General features: G+C 40.4%; 1 protein-coding gene across 3 annotated transcripts; it reads right to left on the bottom strand.

Annotated features, from left to right (window-relative positions):
- Nucleotides 1-251: 251 nt before the first annotated feature.
- Nucleotides 252-22,756, bottom strand: LOC126981558 (TBC1 domain family member 15-like). Of its 3 annotated transcripts, none has more exons than XM_050832925.1 (14): nt 22,680-22,756; nt 18,916-19,002; nt 18,363-18,474; nt 18,128-18,204; nt 17,719-17,843; nt 15,971-16,194; nt 15,342-15,443; nt 14,859-15,010; nt 14,327-14,525; nt 11,596-11,813; nt 10,345-10,532; nt 9,706-9,832; nt 9,253-9,420; nt 252-2,691 (listed from the first exon to the last, which is right to left on the bottom strand). In XM_050832925.1, exons 1-14 carry the CDS (start codon nt 22,692-22,694, stop codon nt 2,422-2,424), a joined length of 2,064 nt encoding a protein of 687 aa, XP_050688882.1. In that variant the 5' UTR covers nt 22,695-22,756; the 3' UTR covers nt 252-2,421. The 3 variants fall into 3 exon arrangements, with proteins under 3 accessions (XP_050688882.1, XP_050688883.1, XP_050688884.1); XM_050832926.1 differs by having other exon boundaries at nt 22,584-22,744; XM_050832927.1 differs by lacking the exon at nt 252-2,691 and adding an exon at nt 4,509-4,675.
- Nucleotides 22,757-23,267: the final 511 nt, after the last annotated feature.

The raw sequence follows: 23,267 nt of genomic DNA, 5'->3' as shown, positions 1-23,267 counted from the left end.
TGTATATAAACCCTTGTACTCTCCACTTTTGTATCTTTCCCCTGAAGATGTAATACACGAAAGCGCTCAGGATCCTTGTGTTTCCTTGATATATATATATGGTCATATATATATATATATATATATATATATATATATATATATATATATATAAATATATATATATATATATATATATATATATATATATATATATATTATATAATTTTACAAATCATATCTGGTTGGATGTCATAACAAAAACGTAACTGTAATATACAAATGGTTATTTATTTTCTCACAAAAACTTACATAACTCATCGGTTGTATCAATGTCCTTTAATTTGGTCTCCATCAATGGTGAACTGTCACATGAGGAAAGGTAGAATATATATAATATATAAGAACGTTTTTCCCTCAAAGAGTCAAAATTAAATAGTGAGCATTTACTGACTTAAGGCCATTAATAATGAAATTCCCAATTGAAGATCAGTAAATATATAAATTTAAATACAGAAGTACCTCAAACACCTCATTAAACACTCAGGGATGGAATTAAGACTGAACAACTAATGGTGCCTTCAAGTTTCTATTCTTCTGAAATACTTTTGGCCACAAAAATATGTACATTACTTGTGAATAAAAAGTAGCTTAGTAATGAAAATTAAATAATCTTTAAAATTATTGCTCAAGTGAGGAGACATGATAAAAATTCTTTATAATAATCATGTTCAAAGTTTCACCTCACCATTGTCACTGCAAAACTGTCTTAGACTTCTTCCAAAACCTTGCCTAAGAGTCATGGCTCAGCTTTTGGCACACCCACAACTCGCTTCTCTGTCTGTGTGTCACCGTGGCACATCTCAGTCCAACCAACAATAATCAGACTCATCTATTTCAGTGACAAAAAAGACTATGTTGATCAACATTATGACGTTACGACCACTGAAGCCCATTGCTATATATATCACAGAAATGTACAAGAAATATAAAATAATGTTTTTTTATCAAGCTTCTACATTTTCACTGGCAATTACCAGTTTTACTGATGGAAAAAAAAACATTTTTAATTAGTGCATTTTAGGATCTGGCTGGAAGTGGTTGTGGTACACATTCTACAAGAATAAAATACCAGTGCAGTCTTGAGCAACTGACAATGGTATGATCTGAGATCCTTCCCGCAGCAGGCTGCCTGTGCCCCTCAGAAGTGGCCGGCCTGGGCCACACACCACACCTGATTTATTGTCCTTGGATGATGAAGGCAGCCACATACACTTTTTTTCCAGATACCGTGGAATTAGAGAGATTTACAGCAACATAGTAAACTGTCAAACTGTATCTCAGAAGTATCCAAAAATACACCAATTAATTAATGTCACCATGAGCAAGAGTCAATATATAATTTGATAAAAATATATTTATATAGTACATAAACTACATCTATTTGTCATATATATATATATATATATAGATATATATATATATATATATATATATATATATATATATATATATATATATATATATATATATATATATATATATATATATATATATATATACACACACACACACACACACACACACACACACTGCACCAGAGCTTAGTGTTCCCTCTGCTCCATGTCACACACATGGTGCTAACTCAAAGTATGTATATACTTAAGCTTGGACACAAGTTAACATTTTGCAAAGTAGTTGCTCTGCTATTTTTAATTACAATATTCTTGGATGCCTTGTGCTATTTTTTAATAGCTTGTGGTGGTATTCAAGTAGTCTCTTTTCTCACAACCCTCAGAATAGTGTATAAAAAAATTAAGCTGCTATATAATTCTAATGGAAAGATGGAACAGAGTTTATGTTCTGTGGAGAGGTTTCTAAAAAGGTTTTCGGGAGGCAACAGACGGGTCAATGCAGCATCCATGCTCCTCACCTCAGGAACAGTCACACTGAGGCCCTCAACTTATGAATGTCTGCCAACTCCACCCAAGTCATTACATGAAAACAGCAATATGGATTCTAAAATATACATTTGACTCCAAAATTATATTTGAGCAATAGCTAGAATCCATTTAAGAATAGTTTCAAATTTTTGTTTTTATAAAACCATAATACAAAACTTAGTGACCACTATGTGAATGGCCAGTGATTTTTTTTTTCTTTTTTTTTTTTAGATTTTGTATAAAAAAAATCTGGGGGGGGGGGGGGGGTTCTCCTCTTAATTAATGGACCACAGGAAATGAGACTACCAGCCAAAACCCTAAACCTCCAACTCATCCAAGCCCTAGTGGCCATCAGCTGTACAAGTGAATGAAGTCTTGTGCTGACCAAGACACTCTGTACAAAGAAAATGATTCTCAAAACTGGAATAAGTGGCAACCAAAAATTCTTTCATTCTCCAATCATTCATCTTAACACACACCATGTCATCTGTGATCATCACTATACAAACTGGTGGCTCAGAGCTGTCTCATAGCGGGCCTCCCTCTCCTCCTCTTGTCTCTCCTGTTGTGGCACCTCCAGCTGAGCATCCGTCATGTCATCGTCACCGCTGAGGTGCCGCACTGCTGAGCCGATCATGCTGCTCACTACACCCACAATGCCCAAGTTGCTCAGCACCTCCACCACGTCTCCACTGTCGTGTGTCATGTCCTCACCACTCCTACTGACCACTTCACTGCCACCATCCTGACCTCCTCCACTACGACCATCCTGGAAGGAAAAAAATGTATTGCTACCATAAGCCAAGGATGCAGAGTTGAGCAATGTGAGTACACAAAGCATGGTATACATACTTATCTTTACCAAAACTATAAGCAGAGCATCAAACCTTTTGCATGCATGCTTGTTTACTAAGTCAAGTATCTAACATCATAATTTTCACTTTTTTTCTATGCACTAAGTGCAGATATACTTGGCTACCAAGAACCATGAAGCACATATGCAAGCAAAACATGGGGCATGGAATGAAAGTCAGAGGTCTAGAGTGCAGGCAGTGGAAATGAGTCATTTGAGGAGTGCATGTGGTGTGAGTAGAATGGATGGAATGAGTAATGAAGGTGTGTATGAGTGTTTTGGAATGTGTCACAGGGGTGAAGGGAAGAAGTGTGGAATGGTAGAAGTGAAGCGACAGACTTTAAAGTGGTTTGGTCACATGGAGCGAATGGAGGAGAGTAAGATGACCAGGAGGGTGTATGTGAGTGAGATAGAGGGAGGGTATGTTACAGGACGACCTCCAGTGAAATTGAGGGATAGGGTGCAGGAGTACGTTAGAAAGAGGGGTGAAAGATCCTTGAGAAACTTTGAGCAGGCAAGGAGGGAGTGTTTGAACAGAGAAAGATGGAAACTCTTCTGCCATGGCCATCCCCTGGTGGGAGCTCCTAGGAGCAGGCGTCGATGAGATGATGATGATGATAATGATGATGAAGCATATACATACAGGTAACAGGAAACTCAATATAAAATTTCATTGCATGTCATTTTCTGTTCATATTATTTTTATTGCAACACCATATCTCACTATAGAATATTTTGCTCATTTCCAATCCTTCATTGACCTAGATAGTGTGTCAAAACAAAGCTGTCTTTGGAAGGCAATTCATCGTAGCACAACAAAATATCTTATATGGCACTCAGCATCATCAGCAACAAAACTGTCAACTTACCACTCAAACAAAAGGCTATATTGGCCTGACAATGAACATACCTTATATCATCAACACCTGCTGCATATTAAATGTCCTTATAAAATTTAACCTCAAAGGACCCTTTGACAAGCAAACATTACAAGACAGATAACTCCCATTTAGTATTTTCTTAATGCCCTTGTCAAATTCACAGTAAAAATCCCTCTAAGACCAAGAAATCTAGAACAAAACTAAAGCTACAGCGCCCATTCACAGCACTGTCCAAGTAACCTTATTACATCAAATTCAAATGCCTTACTGATGAAGATTGATCTTATTAAAAGTACATGACACAGCTTTAAGATATGGCCAGTGTTTTTTATCCTTGTCACGCTCAGTGGTAGGCACGGTTCCGCTAACCGCTAATTAGCGAAGCTAATGTTTTCGTTAGCTGATTAGCATTTTCGCTAACGTTGGAAACAGTTAGCGGACCAATTAGCTTCCGCTAAATGTAGTTCCTCGTCCGCTAACTTTAAGTCCACTAAAAAATACAGGTTTGTTCTTGTCCGTTGTGGGCAGACACAGCACCAGCTGAGCCACATGGCAAAATAATTCCAGGGCTTCCACTTTTGGGTAAATTATGCCTTAAAGTAGGGTAGTTGGACAATTATTAGGGAAACATTTTTTGTATTTTAGGGTAATGCATCTTCCATTTCCAACTCATTGGACTCTGGATTTATTAACAAGAATTTGATATTTTTCACCTGACAAGAAATAAACTATAAAGAAATAAAAATAAAAGGGTCAGTTATGGAAAAAAGTAAAAAAATGCGTAAATTTTGGGGAAATCTTGGGTAAAATATACAAATTTAGGATAAACTGGAGGCTTCTTTCACTTTTTGTTGTTGCTTGTTGGGCTCTTTGTTCAGTTCATCCGCAACGTTGTCACAGTGTAGTCGCGTTCATTATTGTTGCCTTGTTTATCATTATCGACGTCATGGAAGGTGACCTGAGTGAGGACATTTTTGTTCCGCCTGAGGATGCTGACCCTCTTAAGGAGTCGGCAGCAGCTGTGGGTGAGGCATAGGACATGTCTTATCGGTTATAAGATTTTGTCTTTCTGCACTGCTATTTACTTATTCATTTAATTTACTCCTTAGTATTATTAACATGTATGTATCTAAATTGATCAACTATCCCCAGCTGTGTGGGGGAGTAGCCCTGTGTAGTGTGTCATCACTCATCACATTTAATTTGTTTAATTTTTTTATTTGTATACACCTTTATCATCATCTGATTTTGGTAAACTATACCTTTCTGAAAAGCTCTATGTCTAAGCTACAACATTTTGATATTTCAGGTCACTAGGTCAGTTTTTTAGGGTCTTAGGCCCGTATTACAAGTCGAATCCGAAAATTTTCGGGTCCCTACAGTTATTCTTCCTGAACTCTGTATAGACCTGAAACTTCTCGGATTCGACTTATAATACAGCCCCTAAACCGAACTCTGTAGGGACCCGAAACTTCTCGGATTGGACTTGTAATACAGCCCCTAAACCGAACTCTGTAGGGACCCGAAACTTCTCGGATTGGACTTGTAATACGGCCCCTAAACCGAACTCTGTAGGGACCCGAAACTTCTCGGATTGAACTTGTAATACGGCCCTTAGAGCCAGAATACTAAACCAAAGCTAAATCTATATAAAAAGTCAGTGGTTAGCAGTTAGCGTTAGCTTTCACTAATTTCCTTGTAAGTTTAGCGCTTTAGCGTAAGCAAAGCTAACTTTTTAGTTAGTGGATTACTAGTTGGCGAAGCTAACTTTTCGGTTAGCAGTGCCCACCGCTGGTCACGCTGATATTGATTACTAAATTTTAAATAACTAAGGTGTTAGAAGCATGCCTTCACATTCAGCATTATTTGAAACAAGCAATGCTTAAACAAAATCGGCTTCTTTCCTCTATGCAGTGGTTCAATGCAACTTGATTGATTAATCCAAAGTCAAACTTAAGAATGCCACTTCCTTAACTTTAATACATATATGCTAAGGCATAAATACATCTTAGCAGGCATATGACGTTGTTTCACTTATGTTTAAGGACAGACCACCTAGTCTGGACCATAGAATCTGTGTGGTCTGAACATCTACATGAATCTCTCTTCCTCTCATATATGAGTACACCTAGAACTAGTACTGAGCTAAACATGCAGTTAATTCTCTCTACTAAAAACAATAAACGGTTAAAAAAGGAAAATAAACAAAAAATAAATAAAACAGGTTAGTAGTTTTAATACTCTAAAAATTAATGTTTACACAGGATACTAAAGAATCCTTGCAATATGCAGGACTATTATATAAAAAGACATAAAACTTAATAAACTCTGCAGTATGAAGTGGGGGCCACAGTAACAGAGGGCAGGGGAGAGGTGTGAGGCAGCAGGCTAAAGCCAGGCTTGGGTTACACCGGAACAGGTCAAAGCAGTGATCTCAGGGAAATATAATGTGGTTGGGGGTTCATGGCCAAACTCCTACAGAGTGTGAGGGAATATCATGACAAACATCATCTCTTTACCAAAATCAGGCATTCAAGATTGAAGTAAACAAATATCTTTGGCAGGACATACGACACTGATCTACACCTAAATCAGTGATTATGAAAATGATGATAATATAACACTGTATAAAGCTCAATTAATAAATAAATAATAATAATAACAAAAATAATAATAATAATAATAATAATAATAATAATAATAATAATAATAATAATAATAATTTAATCCATAAGATATAAGCAAAATATATCCTGAACTAAAGATAATGTAAATAAGTCTGTATGTGTGTGTGTGTGTGCGTGCGTGTGTGTTAATGAGCGTGAATGTGCATCTGCATACAGTTGTCTGTGTATGTGTGTGCAGCAGAACAAAGATATTGACTTGAAGTCAATGAAGTAACACAACTAATTCAACTACTGTGAGGGTTTTGCAAGACAACAATCCTTGTCGCTTCCTCATAAGTGTTCACAGGTCATGGAGCAAACTGGTCATCAATATGCAGAATGGAATCTAGATGCATATGCTATAGACTGACACACTGCGCTGACTCATCACAAACACCTACACAGCTCCTGAGGCAATGCTTTGGCAAGCTCATTTAGCAGTACAAAATGCATAAGTATGTTGCTGCATTTTCACAAATTTGTGCAGTTTCCACAATTTGAGCTGCCAAACAGCAGAGCATACTAATACATTATGTACAATTGCAAAATGTGCTGTATATATTAAATACCACCACTGCTAGTTAACTAAAAAGGTTAGCTTGCAGCAGCTATATTGCATGAGTAAATACGTGGGACTCAGAACATCCTCCTCCAGTCCTGTTGTTCAGTTGACTGTTTCCTGCCCACAACTAATGGACTAGATTGAGAAATAATTGTAAATATGGAATGTAACCGTTTTATGCTTATCCTCACTTGTGACTGTGTGAGATTGGAGGGCGAGGAGCATTCCAATAACAAGGTATGTCCTCTAAGCCCTTCCACAACATCTTATCCACAAAACTGAAACAGATCTTTGCATAACCATTGAAGAAAACTTCCAATGCCTTTTGGTTAATATAATATGTTCAGAGTAGTTAAATCTCAATATGCTTCCTGCTTTGTCTGTATGAAAAGAAAAAAAATACCTTAGTAAAGCCAGGATGCAGAGCGAAATATAAACTATCAGACTTCACAACCAACAATGAAGGCACCATTTGTTCCTCTGCAGCAGTTTATGAAAATTCTCAAATATTTATACACAATCAATTTACAACCTTAAGCAACACGCTAATAATGAGTAAATAATCTTAGATAAATTATATAATCTCACAGTATATAAATCTCTTACTATACAGAATATGGAATCACAGTCTAAGTACTACTATACAATGTGGTGCATGCTATGAGGCTGCCATAGTCACTCCTTAGGACATAGACAAAAAAATACAAACACTGTAACACAATGCGCCAGCCTATTAAATGAGAGGCATCCACAACTAACACAGCCAAAACAGCAAGGTAGACTCAGGTTAACTAACTGCTTTGAGAAAACGCTGACGTTCATATAAGGCACTCATAAGCTGTCCACATTAAAACCAACAATGACACACACAACACATTCAAGACAACTTAATTTCATGGGTGAGCAAGTGAGCTCACAGATGAGCAGGATAGGTGATATGAAAAAAGATTAACTCTAAATAATGTTAAGACAGCAATCACAAGTACACCTTTTATAAAAGCAGTTATGTCAGTGTATGAACACTGTGGCCAAATTCATTTCCATGTTCACAGCAGTAGCAGATCCCCAGCCACCTGAGACAAATGCTCATCAAGGCACATCATTCAGCCCTATTTGTTCTTCTTTACTTTGAAAAACAGTATTTTGTCATTTTGGTATTCAAACCTAAGGGATCACACTCAGGAGTACAATCCTTATTTGCTACACATTAATCCTTTATCACAAAATTTTTCAACCAGAATCATGCTATGTTTAACTTTTTATCCTATTACCTCTTCCCAAAAGATAACCACTACAGAGTAGTTTTATTTTGAAAATCACCCACTTTAAAAGGAGCAAATTTATGTAAAATCCCTTTCCTAAGCACTGTTGGCATGCAAATCTACCAAAACATCCACACATTACCGAACTAGACTTTGAGACAAGCAACCGACAGCAGTATAGTAAAGAAATGGATACACATAATTCACATTACCTCACAGCAGCCTCATTAGCACTTCCCACACTTGATTATTAAGTCCTACAACTCACACACCACTTATGCATCACAGAACTCTCATTTATAAACTTCTCACACTGTACCATCTCATGCCAAACTGAAGCACAAGACACAGCCCCACCCCTGCAGGTCTACTATGTTGCACTCACTTCAAAGTGTGACCTAACCATAGTGAGGTGGCAACACGAGTCTTCAACAGCACAAGCAAAATCACTCACCCCGTGCCCAGCTGAATCCCTTGGATTCATTAATTTATATGAAGATATGTCATTTTTCCCTCTCTGTATTAGATAATTATGTAGCATGTCATTTTTCCCTCTCTGTATTAGATAATTATGTAGCGACATCCTGAAAATACTTTTATCACTTAAAAGATCTTTGCAACTTGTCAGAATCCACTCAAACCGAGAAACTTTGTATAGTAATCATTTTACATATCCTATACTGATGAAAAGTTCAAACCATACAGATGGGCAAAATGTGAACAAAACTACATGTGCAGAAAACAGAAAATAGATGCACTGCAACACAAACCATGAAACCCCAGATTATTCATTTGGATATTCCAATGGGCAGTGGCACATGTTTCTTATTTCAAAAGGAACTAAAAGAAAGTCTCTGACTGATAGAACTATTTGCATAAGTCTTGCAGTCAGTGAGTTCTTTGAATATTCTGTAGCACTGAGAGCCATTATGGGTTTCTCAGGGCTATATGCACACTGCCAAAAGGAATCCAAGGAACAAACACATTTCTCAGACATGAGGGAGAAGGGGTGTGGAAGGCCTGAGGTGAGGGCCAAGAGTGGCCAGCTGTGCCACCAGGGGCCAGGGTCATAGGGGTGGGTAGCACTGTGGGTCAAATCACTTCACCTGCTGGGGAGGCCATGGGGAGGAAGGCTGGGGGTCCTGTTGGGGAAGGTTGAGGATCGTTGCCACTGACTCTGGCACATGAGATGATGACTTCACTTGTAGGTATATCGCCTCAGCCTTTTTCAGAGTAGCATCAATATCAATGCGAAGAGAGATGTCATTGATGTGCTGTCAGAGGGAAATATTAATGTTATTACTTATATGATCATGAGTGCATGTGAACATATTAACTCCACACAAGCTAAGGACTTTTAAAATTTCTAACAAGTATTCAGGCACCTCAGAGTTTAATGTAAATTTACATACTGTAGTCACAAGCTTTACATACTAATATTTTTACTTCATCATTATATTGTCAGTGACTTTATGTGACAAAATAAAATGCAAATCATTACTGAGACAAGCCTCCACACAAGGTCTGTCATGAATAAGTGTGACAAGAGCAACACATACTTTTAATATCTCTGTAAAACCAAACTTGTTCTCCATGATGGTGTCCTTCTCTGTGTCCAGGAGAGCCACAGCCACGACCAGGTGGAAGTTGGGGCAAGGATAGCCTGTCCACAGCACCTCCCACAGCCTGCAACACAAAACACCACCATCACACACATGACAGTTGGTCTCCACACTTAAATTATCATCAAATAAAAAACTAATTTTTCTAGAGAAGCAGCACATAGTTGGATTCATTTTAATGTATTTGGAGCTCTTACTGACCCTATTGCTTCATTTTTCAATCTTTCTGTAAACAAAAACCCCAAACAAAAGCCTACAGCAGAATCTGCTTAACCTGGTAGCAGCGGGGATCATGTTTCTTAATGGTCCCTCAAGGCGAGAAAAATGAGAAAAAATCATCATCTACACAAACCATTTCATAATACATATCAAAGCATTTGTGATCAGTTTATGTATTATCTTTTTTTTGGGGGTTTATATCATGGCACAAATTTGGCCTGTCGCTGCTACCGGGTTAAATAATTCTAAACAAAACACTCAGACCTTACACACTCAAGCCACTCTTACACAATATATCTTATTTTCCTGAAACTAAAATAAGTCCAGGACAGTAATTGTTAGGAATATAAACAATACCTTAATGTACTAGCATAGTTGAGCTCCCTCTTGAAGCGGACAAGAAGCCATCGGAAGCAGAAGTAAAAGTTTGATGAGTCACGCGCCTCAAGGTAGGACATGAGCTCAGGGTCCACCAGCCTCACTAACTGCTGCACGTCCTTCAGTTGTTGCTTCATCCCTGACTGGTCCATGTCAAAGTTGCGATACTGAGGGAGGGAAAGAGAAGGTAAAATTATGGCAGGAGGAGGTGCATTGACAAGGTGAAGTAGATGAGTAGATGCAAGAAGAGAGCATGTCACAAATGAGGACTGCTGAGTAAAAACAATAAGAGGAGAATGGGAGATTATTTTAAATGAGTGTGTGGAGATGAAATGATGTGGGAAAGAAGGCAGGATATTAAAAAAGATATAAAGTGGGACTGCACCAAGATATGCAGCACTCTTGCTTCTAATTAAGACTTTCCACCAATGACCTTCACCTAAATTCCTCTAACTGCCTTTTTGTTTTTCTTTTAATCAACATCTAACTTTTCTTTCATTATCAACTCCCTTTTATCCTGCTTTTCTTCTCCATTACACTCTTAAATTCCTCTCAACCCATCCTTCCCTTTACCACTCTTTCCTCTCCACCCCTACTCCATTCTTCAAGCCTCAACCCCTTTTATCCTTTTAACCTGCTTTTCTTCTTTACATTACTATCAAAACCCCTCAACCAATCCTTCCCCTCACCACTCTTTCCTCTCCACCCTTACTCCATTCTTCAAGCCTCAACCCCTTTTATCCTTTTAACCTGCTTTTCTTCTCCTTTACATTACTATCAAAACCCCTCAACCAATCCTTCCCCTCACCACTCTTTCCTCTCCATCCTTACTCCATTCTTCAAGCCTCAACCCCTTTTATCCTTTTAACCTGCTTTTCTTCTTTACATTACTATCAAAACCCCTCAACCAATCCTTCCCCTCACCACTCTTCTCTCCACCCATACTCCATTCCTTCAAGCCTCAACCCCTTTCAACCTTTTTAACCTGCTTTTCGTATCCTTAATACTACTAGCAATTCCTCTCAACCAATCCTTTCCCTCACCACTCTTCTCTCCTCTCCACCCATACTCCATTCTTCCAGGTTCAACCCCTTTTAACCTTTTTATCCTGCTTTTCTTCTCCTTAATACTACTAGCAATTCCTCTCAACCAATCCTTTCCCTCACCACTCGTTTTCTCTCCTCTCCCCCATACTTCATTCTTTCCTGACCCTCACACCCAGTCACTCACCACCATGTCCATGTACCCCACGAAGCACCAGAAAGCAGTGGCCTCATCCTGGGTCACGTACAGGATGGGGGCAAGGAGGTCGCTCATGCCTTGGACGTAGCCGAGGTCAAAGTTGTACATCACGTAGGTCATAAGGACGTCATGCAGCAGGGTGACGTTGGTGTTGTGCTCTCCCTCAAAGAATGGGTGGTTGCGGTCTGTGCGGTTGACGTCCTTCTCTGTAAGGAGGATGAGAGGTGGCTTTTAGTGTTTGTATGGACATTAAACAATAAGAAGAAAAAGTAAAAGTAGTAGTGGTAAAAGTAGTTGTGGTAGCAGTAGTAGTAGTAGTAAAGTAATACAAATAATAACAGTAACAAGAACTACAGGAACAACATTAATAATAATGATTAGATGAGGGAGAGGAAGAAAAAGGAAAAGAAGAAGAGGAGGAGGAAGAGGCAGAGGAAGAAAAAGGAGAAGAAAGAGGAAAAAAAAGATGGGGAAGAAGAAAAAGATGCAGAAGAAGAAGAGGGAGAAGAAAATGGGGAAGAAGAAGTAGAAGAAAAGAAGAAGAGAAAGAAGAATAGGAAAAAAATAAAAATGTGAGGGTGGTAAGCTTGGAGTATGGAGTGCACATATGCAATAGGAGCTAAAGGGGATTGTTCTACTACACCCAACAGGTTGAACAACCTTCATGGAAAACATTGCAACAAAGCAAAATAAACAGTGGTGGGGAGGAACATCTGGTGGCTGTTTAAATATTCAAATTTTCTCAAGGTTTGGAGGAAGTGTAGGAGTAGAGGAGTACAAGAGAAGGAGTGTGGGACACAGACTTACATACTAGACTGCGCGTCCCCCATCTCCCTGTATTGTGCTGAGTGAAGCACCGCAGCGGCCGTGGGTGTGCCCAGTTCATCCCAAACTGAAACCTTCACACACCTCACTCCCACCCTGTTTCCTGACCCCAACATTCATTTTTAAGAAAAACTGAGACCACCATCATCTTTCTGAGAAAATTTTGCATCACACTAGCATAAAATTGTAACAATAACGTAAAAATACACATGCAAAAATCAGAGTTTAATGAAGTAGGGAATACACATTTTCTTGCACTTATTTCCCTTCAACTCCTTAGTACTCAGCTGGTTTCCATCGCATCCCTTTTATAAGCACAGATCCTAAATCTGCATGCTTTTCTGATTCTGATGGTGTAGGGTACGTCCCAAAAGTAAAAATATACATAGGGTCGAAATCACCTCCGAACATAAGTCGCGCCATGACAGCGTTCACTCGCCTTGGCATTTGTTTACTCAGACTCGCCGCTCTCCTACAAAGCAGTTATAGGGAGGGATTCCAGCTTACCAATAATAAACTCCCGTTAACTTGTAATGAGTTACGGGATGTTTGCGTAGCCATATATATGTACAGTCGTGGGACACAAGTGTTATCACAGTTTCCAAAATGTTTCGGACACCACTAGCGAAAGACGGCAACTATCCAGCAGAGCTGCATTCGAGTTATATAAGATGTATGTGTGCCTGTGTGTGAGAAGAGACGCGCCAGTCCTCGTCGATAGACCGACTTGGTCGGCTGGATTTCGATCGCCGATGGAGTCGGTCTATCGGCTCCCTGCTACGGGCCGCCTTTGGCAAAGGCCCGTACTCCCTCATGCAAGAGAGAGCAATCTTCACCCCCCCCCTGTGTGTGAGTGTGTGCAAGGATCAAAGAGTGTGTGTGGGTGTGAGAGAGATATTATTTAAGGATTTTTCTTACAAAATTGTGAGCATCAACTGCACGACGATTATGTTTCTTTAAAAAAATCTGTTATGAATGCTCTTGTTTCCACTAGTGCACGATCTGTAATAAGATTTTCTGCATTCCATTAGCTAAATACTTGCTTGGCTTTGGTCGTCAGTGTGCATTCTGGGGGGATGGGGGGTGGGGTGGGGGGAAGAGAGAGAGAGAGAGAGAGAGAGAGAGAGAGAGAGAGAGAGGGGGGGGGGGGGGGGTAGGTATTGAAACAAAGAGGCCCATTGTGCTCCATATATACCCTAAAATCTGCTAGCGTCAACAGAATTTAAGGTGTCACGAGGTCAAAACATAGTGTATCGTTGCCAGCAATATCATTATAATAGTAGGCTATTGTGAGGAAGGCACGGATCGACACTCCACTGTCACGGCGCAGCTTATGTTTGGAGGCGATTTTGACCCTATGTATATTTTTACCTCAGAACATACCCTACACCATCAGAATCAGAAAAGCATGAAGATTTAGGATCTGTGCTTATAAAAGTGATGCAACAAAATTCAGCTGACTACTAAGGAGTTGACTGGAAATAAGTGCAAGAAAATGTGTATTCCCTACTTCATTTAACTCTGCTTTGTACAAGGCAGCTCCTTTACATTACTGTTACAATTTTATGCTAGTGCGATGCAGAATTTTCTCAGAAAGATGATGGTGGCCTCAGTTTTTCTTGAAAATGAATGTTGGGGTCAGGAAACAGGGTGGGAGTGAGGTGTGTGAAGGTGTTGGTTTTGGATGAACTGGGCACACCCACGGCCCCAGGCTAGTGTCACTTGCAGGGCCTTGGCAAGCAGTCTAGTATGTAAGTCTGTGGTGTGGGATGACACCTCACAATAATGTAACAAGGACCATGTGTTTCTTCCTTCCTCCTTCACACTAATTTCTACACAGTATCAGAGACATCACCAACTCACACACTCACTTAGGAAGGAAACAGGCACTTACCTATGAGGCTTCGACGCTCCTTGAACCCATTGAAGCGACTCTCCTGGTCTTCACTGATGGTCTTCCATTGCTGCTTCATGATGTAGTAGCTGTTCTCCTTCTCCCGCTTCCTCTCCTCCCGCTGGTTGTAGGTTTGGTTCCACACATAGTGACCGAGCAGGTAGCACCACAGCTCCCGCCGCAGGTTCGGGTGGATGCCCTAGAAAGTGGAGGTGAGGTGGATGGTTCAGAGGTCTGTTAGCTCCTGTGGCTACCTTGCAGTCAATTCTAGTAGCAACAGTGACTTAAGCGACACAGAAATTTGACTGAAGTGGTCAGGGACAAAGTGCTCAGAAAAATTGAAGACTCCCTAACTCACTGGCCTTTATAATAAATCAAGAATTATGCTGATGACTTTCCTTGCTCTCTCAGGTTTGAGCTAAAAACAAATGGGAATATCAAAATTATGCTTGATAACCCCCCCAAAAAAATTAATAAATAAAAAAAGCCAGCCTACTACCCTGGCTATGCATGACCTCTTCCACTGACTCACCCCCTTAAATATGCGCTGCTTGAGTGGGTCCACCTCCAGCACCCTGCCGTCATCGTCCACATACTGCTGGAACTCATCGTGGGTCATGGGTGCCAGGCGCTCAACCTCCGGACGCTTATTCAAGATCCTCTTCTCCGTCAACATCTCAAACCCTGTCAACACACCATGACAGAATAGGTTTAACATGTTCCATAGTTTTCTAAATGTCTGATGAGTAGACCTCACCACTCCATATCTTTTGATTAACTTACAAATGCAGAACATGAAATAAACATTCTATTCCTACTAAAATACTTCCTTAAATGCAGATATTTCTCCACAAATAATCACAGATCACGTCTACACTCAAGCGAAATGACAGCACTTATTGTCAGTATAACATAACAATAAAAGCCTATAAGAAAACTTACAACCAATATCAGTAGAGCTTCTTGTGACATGTATTTGTAAATTAAATCTTTTATAAAGTTAGGGGGCACTTACCAGGCTCAAGATCCTCAAAGCCATTGAGACTATGGAAAATCTCTGCCATGTCATCCTCTCTACCAACTGTGTCTCGCACATTATCTTCCACTCCAGCATACACTGTAACAACAAAGTTCATGCTGTTTATACCACATCTCATACTGCCATCATCCAAGGAAAGATAGTGTTGGTTGCCTTTCTCCTCATATCACTATAAATAAGGATATTAAGAACATTTAGTGTGTCATTTTCTATTTTTCAATCAAAGGACAATAAACATGTAGCTTGACAACCACACCTTTATTACTTGATAATCCCTTATACTATGAGAGCTACACTAATGAGAAAGGACATGTGAAAAGCATTGGTAAACAATACAACTTGTGGTCGTCGCAGTTAAAGCTGAAAATAGTTCCACCCGTAACATACATAATATTCAGTTTAAACATATCCTGGCAATAAACTGCATAACAGAGCTACCAAAATTATAAGTATCCAAAACTGTGAATTCATTTTGACATCTGAACTACTGAACCTAAAGCATGCCTAGCATAAGTAAACTAAATAAAGAAAAATAAACAAGTAAAATCAATCAATCAATAAATAAAAGAAAAGCATACCAACAACCCTTTACTCAAACAACTTACAGACAACATCATAGAACTTAGAGAGAGTGGTGGCAGTGGTTGTGTACGGATCACGCTTGAAGTTGTTGAGGAAGCCCCAAACCCGCTGCGGCGCACTTTGTGGCAGTCCACCAGGCCCTATTGGCCCTCGGCGGTTGGGCACAAGATTCATGGAAAGTAGCTCTTCATCCTGAGCTGCCTGCTTCTTGTCACTCACCAAGTACAGATTGCAGTCTTTCTCGGACCTAGGAAAAAGAGACACATGTGAATGAGTGTCATTTATCATCATTTCCATCCTCTATAGATCAGATTATCAAGTGGACAGATGGGAAAATAAATATTAAAGGCACGGTCACACTAGCTAGTTTCTCTGGAGTTTTCTGCCGAGATTCAAAGTTAGCAGAATTTTATAGGAAACTTGGCAAAATTCTAGGCAGAATCCCAGCCACCAGCAAGTTGTTTTTTTTCTCCCGAGGTCAGCAAGTTGTGGTCACAAGAAGAAGTGTGTCACAGATGATCACATATGTGTGTCCAGCTTCTGTATAATTGGAGTAACCAGGTTGAGTAGGTCCTGGATCCAAGTCTCGTCCAAGCGTAGCCACTGCCTCATCATGTCTAGGTCCTCACTGCCAAGTTCTCACAGCAACCTGTAATACACACTCTCCCTTTGCCTACAAGCCAACCATTCACAAGTCCACAGGCACTTTCTTTTCATTTCTTTCTCTTTCTTCGACAAACACCACAAAGCAATTGCTGCAACGTCTGGATCCACTGTTTGTTTTGCTTCTTTTCAGCTGATATTTCCCAAAATGCAATAATCCTCCGTGTGACCAAACTCGAGGATAAATTTGCAGCAGAAAATTGTGGGGAGAAAATTTGAGGAGAAAAGTTCAGCAAAACTAGCTTGTGTGACTGCACCTTAACATCATAATCATCCTTTACCCAGGTGGACATGTAGATATATTTATAAAAAGAAACTTCATTATTATAATCCTCCTGCTCTTATTCCCAGCACTAGGTAGGTAAGGGTAACAGCATTAAGTGTTTTAAATGAATGGCATGAAATAACTACTCCCAATGCTTATCAAAGTCGCTAGGTGTCGCTAGGTGTTTGTGATGAAGAAGCAGAGCTCGTATGAGCTTAAGAGCTTTAGGTGATAAGTTTTACAAGATTGCATGAACCCTAGTGCAAGAGATATATGTATGCATGTAAAATAATAAAACTGCAGGAATAGGCTCTGCAATTCTCTGCCTTAGGTGTCCCAGAGAGAGACTTTAACTAGGGCTCATGACCCAGCAAAACATATCACTCAAGTCCCTTCAGCCAGAGACCTCATGGAAAAAAATTATGGGATTGCAGAGCATGTATATACAGCATATCCACACACATGTTATGATTGTTATGCAGGATGTACTCAATTCACTCTGCAGAGCAATATATAGATCCAGAAGAGTATAAAGACTAAAAGCTTAACAGCCAGTGCGCATCCACACATCATTTTTATCTATTAATTTTTCCTCTAATTTTTTTAGGAGTCCTGGCTCAAGAACCATTGATAGTTTTGCTTTGAATGGTAATACAAGCCCTAGTTAAAGATAACTCAGTTCCATGAGTTTGTATATATGCATGCTGCAAAAAAAATATTCTGTAGGAATATGCTCTAATTGCTTTGCAATATATTTTTAATCATAAACACTTGCTTTTTATTTCAAACACTCAGAGATGCATAACAGTCATTGGTGTTCCTAGTTCAGTGTCGTTTACTTACTTCTTGACCACCACGTATCTGAGCAGCACCTCCACAAAGCACAGCACGGAGCCGGTGTGGAAGGCCAGTGCTGGGTGAGTTGTCCCGTCACGCTGGATCAGCACAAGAGATCCATCCTGCCCTATCTGGAATGAGGCAATAAAAATGTTAATTTCAGTAATTCATTACTTTACACTGTGCATAATTACTAACAAAGCAGAATATATCCATTTCATGCTCCAATACTGGCTAGCAAAGCATTTCTGATTTTCTGAAAATGGCCAATTATGAGAGTACTATTACAAGAGCAAGTATACAGCTTGCCATAAAACTGCATCTTTTTCACATATACCGTATAACTTGACATACTATTACAGTCATGAGACATTCTAAACACAAGTCATGATGAACCAGAAGAGGAGATACAAACCCGGTAACTGCGGAGGTCCACCAGCTCTATACTGATGGGACGCACGTTTCGCCTTGATGTGGAGATCTCAACGGAATCTATAGAGCAAAAGTTTTGGGAGTTTATTAACATGCAATATTGATGGATGACATTTTATTTACTGAAACAGGTGATATGAATATTCATACTGAGCCCATCAGTACAGACACTCCTATCCAACTGATTTAGCAATGAGAAAGGGATGTACATTCCTCACCTGATATATTGTGGTGTGTGAAGGTGACTGCTGCAGAGTTGATCACTGCCCAATCACTGTCTGTGGAATTCTCATCATCTGCACACCGCCACTCTACCACCACCCCATTACGCTGCATTGAAAGGACAGAACAGGGCTTGAAGACACATGCCACATCACTACACTATTATCACTATCCAAATCCAAAGCTCAAACTTACATAAAAGGACAGAGAATAAGAATGAGAGTATATACCACATCACTAGATTCATCATCATCACTGTCCAATAGGAGAGCCAAAACTTGAAGTAAAAGAACAGAGAATAAGGGTGAGGGTATATACCACACCAATACACCATGATCACTGTCTAATTACAGAGCTATAACTAAAGTAAAGGACAGTGGAAAAGAGCATAGGTACATATTACATAACTCCACCATTACTACTAATTACATAGCAGAAACTTCAAGTAGTAGATAATGCATAATTTAAGTGAGTCAGAGCAACATCAAGGGAAAATATCAGGACATTAAACAATAAGAAGAAAAAAAAGAACAGTAACATCATCCTTACCCTCTCTATGATCCGCAACTTCCCTGAGACCGTGAGTTCATCGGGCGAGGTGGGGATGGTGTACACCTCATCCTGCTCGTACACAAGCTGAGGACAACCAGTCAAACCAATATTACAAACTATGAAGTAAAGGGGATTCTGCACGCCATCACAATATATATGCCCAATGCAGTAAACTATTTTCCATCACAGTGCCTGATCAATTATAACAAATCAATTATAGCATGATAAGTCACACCAATATCTTCCTCTCTTACTTCGATTATCCTTCCCCCTTCCATCTTCCTCATCCTTCTCCTCTCCCTGGTGTTGTTGGCTCTCCTCCCTTATTTATCTTCCCCATTACTCTTATCTCTCCTTCTCCAGCTTCTCTCTCCTTCCTCCTCTATACCCACTTACCTTCTTCTTCCTTTGCAATTTCTCTTCCTCTCTTTCCTTCCCATTTATCTTTCCCAAATAGATTCAGCTCCCCATCACAATGTAAATCACCACTGCAGTAAACTATTTTCTATCTATGGCAATGCCTCACATAATCAATGAAAGACAATGTTGTAAATTTCAATCCCAGCTTCAGACAAAATCTATTACATTCACATTGTCTTACTTTCCCTAACATTACATGAAGTTATTATAGTTCCTCTGGAAGGGAATCTTATGCATGATAAAAACAAAAAGTACCAACACATCACTTCTTCCTCTAATTCAGTTGAAAAAATACACTACCAACAAATCCCTTTATCCTCTTTTGCACTTTAAACCACTTCATGTATGTAAAAAAAAAAAAAAAAATTGACTAATAAATATAATTGTGCTGAATAATAGTGCTTTTTCCATCAATGGCAACACCTATCATAATGGCTCGCATCACAATTATGCCTGATGTCAAAGTTTTCCTGTTTTCACTTGTGCACTATTCTGATACATGCACACCAATGTTCTTGACATCATATTTTTCCCTTTGTGTTTAAATTTACTGAGCCTCATTTTCCTTTAATTTTTACATGATTCAGCAACATAAATTCACTGCACTCAATAATTTTCACAACAGGAAATTACAAACAATGAGAATATGGTAAATCAGCAGAAATATTTTTTTCAACACATATGTCATTATTAAAATTGCCATATACTTTTCCTTTTTTTTCTGGAAGATAGTGAGGGGGGTTGAGGGAATCAGGAACAAGTGGCTTGCCCCAGAAATGAACTGAATCACATTAAAAACATCAGTCCCCATAATACTAATTTGGGTTAAGATTCATTTTAGTACCGTGCCAGTATCTCATTACCTACTTTATGAAACATCAGTAGCTTTTCATATATCTTTTCTACAAACCTTCAACAGTCATGGAAACGATTTCAATATCCAATTCAAGGACTTTTTTTTTACTCTTGAAAATAGGGGACATTGTTTACGAAAGCATGTCGCCTCCTCTGGCGGTGGGTGCGGAGATGGTGCCGCCGGTGTTGCGAGAAATACCTCCTCACATGTGGGGGGGTTCCAGGGGGGGGAGGGTGCAGCCCCCCTGTTAGCAGGTCGTAAAGTTCGGTTGGAGTAGTTTAAACATGCTCCCCCACCCTAAACCCTCTGCGAGCTATTTTGCGGCTGCGGCAGCCGCCGCCAGAGGAGGCGACGCGCTTTCATAAACATTATCCCTTATTTTCAAGAGTAAAAAAAAAGTCTTTGGATTAAATTTTGCAAGCATTTCCATGACTATTGAAGGTTTGTAGAAAAGATATAGGAAGAGATAGTGATGTTTCATAAGGTAGATAATGAGATACTGGCACGGTACTAAAACGAATCTTTACCCTAATTTGATAAACCTTGCTCCAAAAACAAAACAACAGAAAATTCATCAGAAAAAAGTGAGAAACATGGAATAGTAGTGTCTGAAAATAGCTTATGCTTTGAAAACTTATATCTGCAAATTTAACAAGTGTCCATCTCATGAAATTTGATAGCCTGAGCAGATGTAGATGTGTTGGGATGAGGCTTTGTTAATGCCTCACACTCGACTATGTTTGTATGTAGTGACACAACTTGCCTGATGGGCGAGCCTCCCATAACATACTTAGCCAGTGGGGTACCTCTTTGGCCGACTGGTAAAGGAGTGGCTCTCCCGTTACGCTGGTCGCGGGTTCGATCCCCGGCGCCGGCAAACCTTTCCTTGTCTGGATTAATTTCTCGTGTGTTTCGTTACACGCAGAAGACGTGTGTGAGTGTAGAAAAGTAAAATTCAGGCATTTCATGTAGACCATATTTTGGAGCGCTGATGCTTTAGTTAACTTATCTTTTACACTCCAAAGGTGTCGAAGTCACGTCAATATGCATCACTTCACACTTTCTACACAACCACCACAATAGTTTGCACCACACATATTACAGCCACACACGCAAATTCAGGTATACATATCACCCCTCACACACCTATACCACTCCCTCCCCATGCCTCGCACACCCCCTCACATGCACCCCAACACATCCTTGACACCCTCGTTGGCCTACAAATATTACAGGCACGCACACATCCAGGTACAAATATCACACCTCACACACCTATACTGCCCCTCCCCACACCTTGCACACACCCCACAGGCACCCAACACCATCCCAGCACACCCAACACCCTTGTTATCATAGGTTGGCCTACATATATTACACACATTTAGGTACACATACCACCTCTCACACACCTATACCACCCCCTTCTCATACCTTGCATCCCCCCGCCCACACAGGCACACCAACACATCCCTGACACCCCTGTGATTATTAGTTAGCCTACACATATTACGCGCATGCACATGTCCACATACATAATATATCACCCCTCACAAACGTACACCACCCCTCCCCATGCCTTGCACACCCCAGCACACCTCTGACACCCTCATTATCATGGGTTGGCCTACACGTATTACAGGCACGCACACATTCACGTACAAATATCACACCTTACACACCTATACCACCCCCTCCCTACACCTTGCACACCCTGGCAGCCACACACGCCACCCCAGCACACCCTCATGATTATTAGTCGGTACACATATTATTACAGGCACGCACATTCAGGTTCACATATCACCCCTCACACACCAATACTCCCCCCCCACGCCTTGCATCCCACCCCCCTGGGCACCCCAGTAACACCCCAGCACACCCTCGTGATTATTAGTCAGTACACATATTATTACAGGCACGCACATACAGGTTCACATATCACCCCTCACACACCTATACCCCCCCACGCCTTGCACCCCATCCCCCGGGCACCCCAGTAACACCCCAGCACACCCTCGTGATTATTAGTAGGTACACATATTATTACAGGCACGCACATTCAGGTTCACATATCACCCCTCACACACCCTATACTCCCCACCCCCCACGCCTTGCACCCCAGTAACACCCCAGCACACCCTCGTGATTACTAGTTGGTACACATATTATTACAGGCACACACATACAGGTTCACATATCACCCCTAACACACCTATACTCCCCCCCACGCCTTGCACCCCATCCCCCGGGCACCCCAGTAACACCCCAGCACACCCTCGTGATTATTAGTCGAGGTGGTCAAGCTGAACTACGACGCAGGGAGGAATAAAGTCCACGCCCTCTTTTCACGCCTCTCGCCACACTCACGCCTCTCCTCTCCCCTCACCATGTTGGAATAGTGGCCCAAAACACCGCTGCCACCTCACACAAGTCCTCTACACGTTCACTGCCCGGAAAAACAGGTTCTATACATGACACTCACGAGCACTTCGCCCATCTTTGTTTACGTCCCAACAGGTGATGACCAACTGAAGCGCCGGCCAATCACAGCCCTGCACCTTAGCCCCGCGTCGCTGATTGGCTGAGCGCTCCCCGACCCGCGCGCACCAAAAATATATTCATTATTCAGCTTAACGTCAGAAAAAGACAAATACAAGTACAATACAATAGTTACAATACGTTAAAAGAGCCAGTAGGTATATAGGTTGGCCTTATATAAAGCTAAAAAAAATAGGTATATATGCAGATGTAGTTAATAGAAAGGTCATAAGGCAAGGTGAAACAGTTGAATTTACAGTGGGAGAGGAAATATATGGGTTGATAAGGCTAGGACGGAATACATACCTTTAATGAAGAGATATAAAGGGAAAAATGGACGAGAATAGGTAAGCTCGTAGGATAAAAAGGAGGAGTAGGTCATGAGGCAAAGTAGAACGGTCAAGAATACAGTGAGAGACGAAATAAATGGACTGATAAGGCTTACACTGTGGCTTGGCAAGTATGACAGAGGATATCCGCTGTGGCTGGCGAACTCGTGACTGTGAGTGGCTGCTTATATTTCTCTCGTGAG

This window comes from Eriocheir sinensis, chromosome 48 (genome assembly GCF_024679095.1).
Source record: "Eriocheir sinensis breed Jianghai 21 chromosome 48, ASM2467909v1, whole genome shotgun sequence".
NCBI lineage: Eukaryota > Metazoa > Arthropoda > Malacostraca > Decapoda > Varunidae > Eriocheir > Eriocheir sinensis.
The sequence above is the reverse complement of the archived record's forward strand: the minus strand, read 5'-3'. Positions and strand labels throughout refer to the sequence as shown.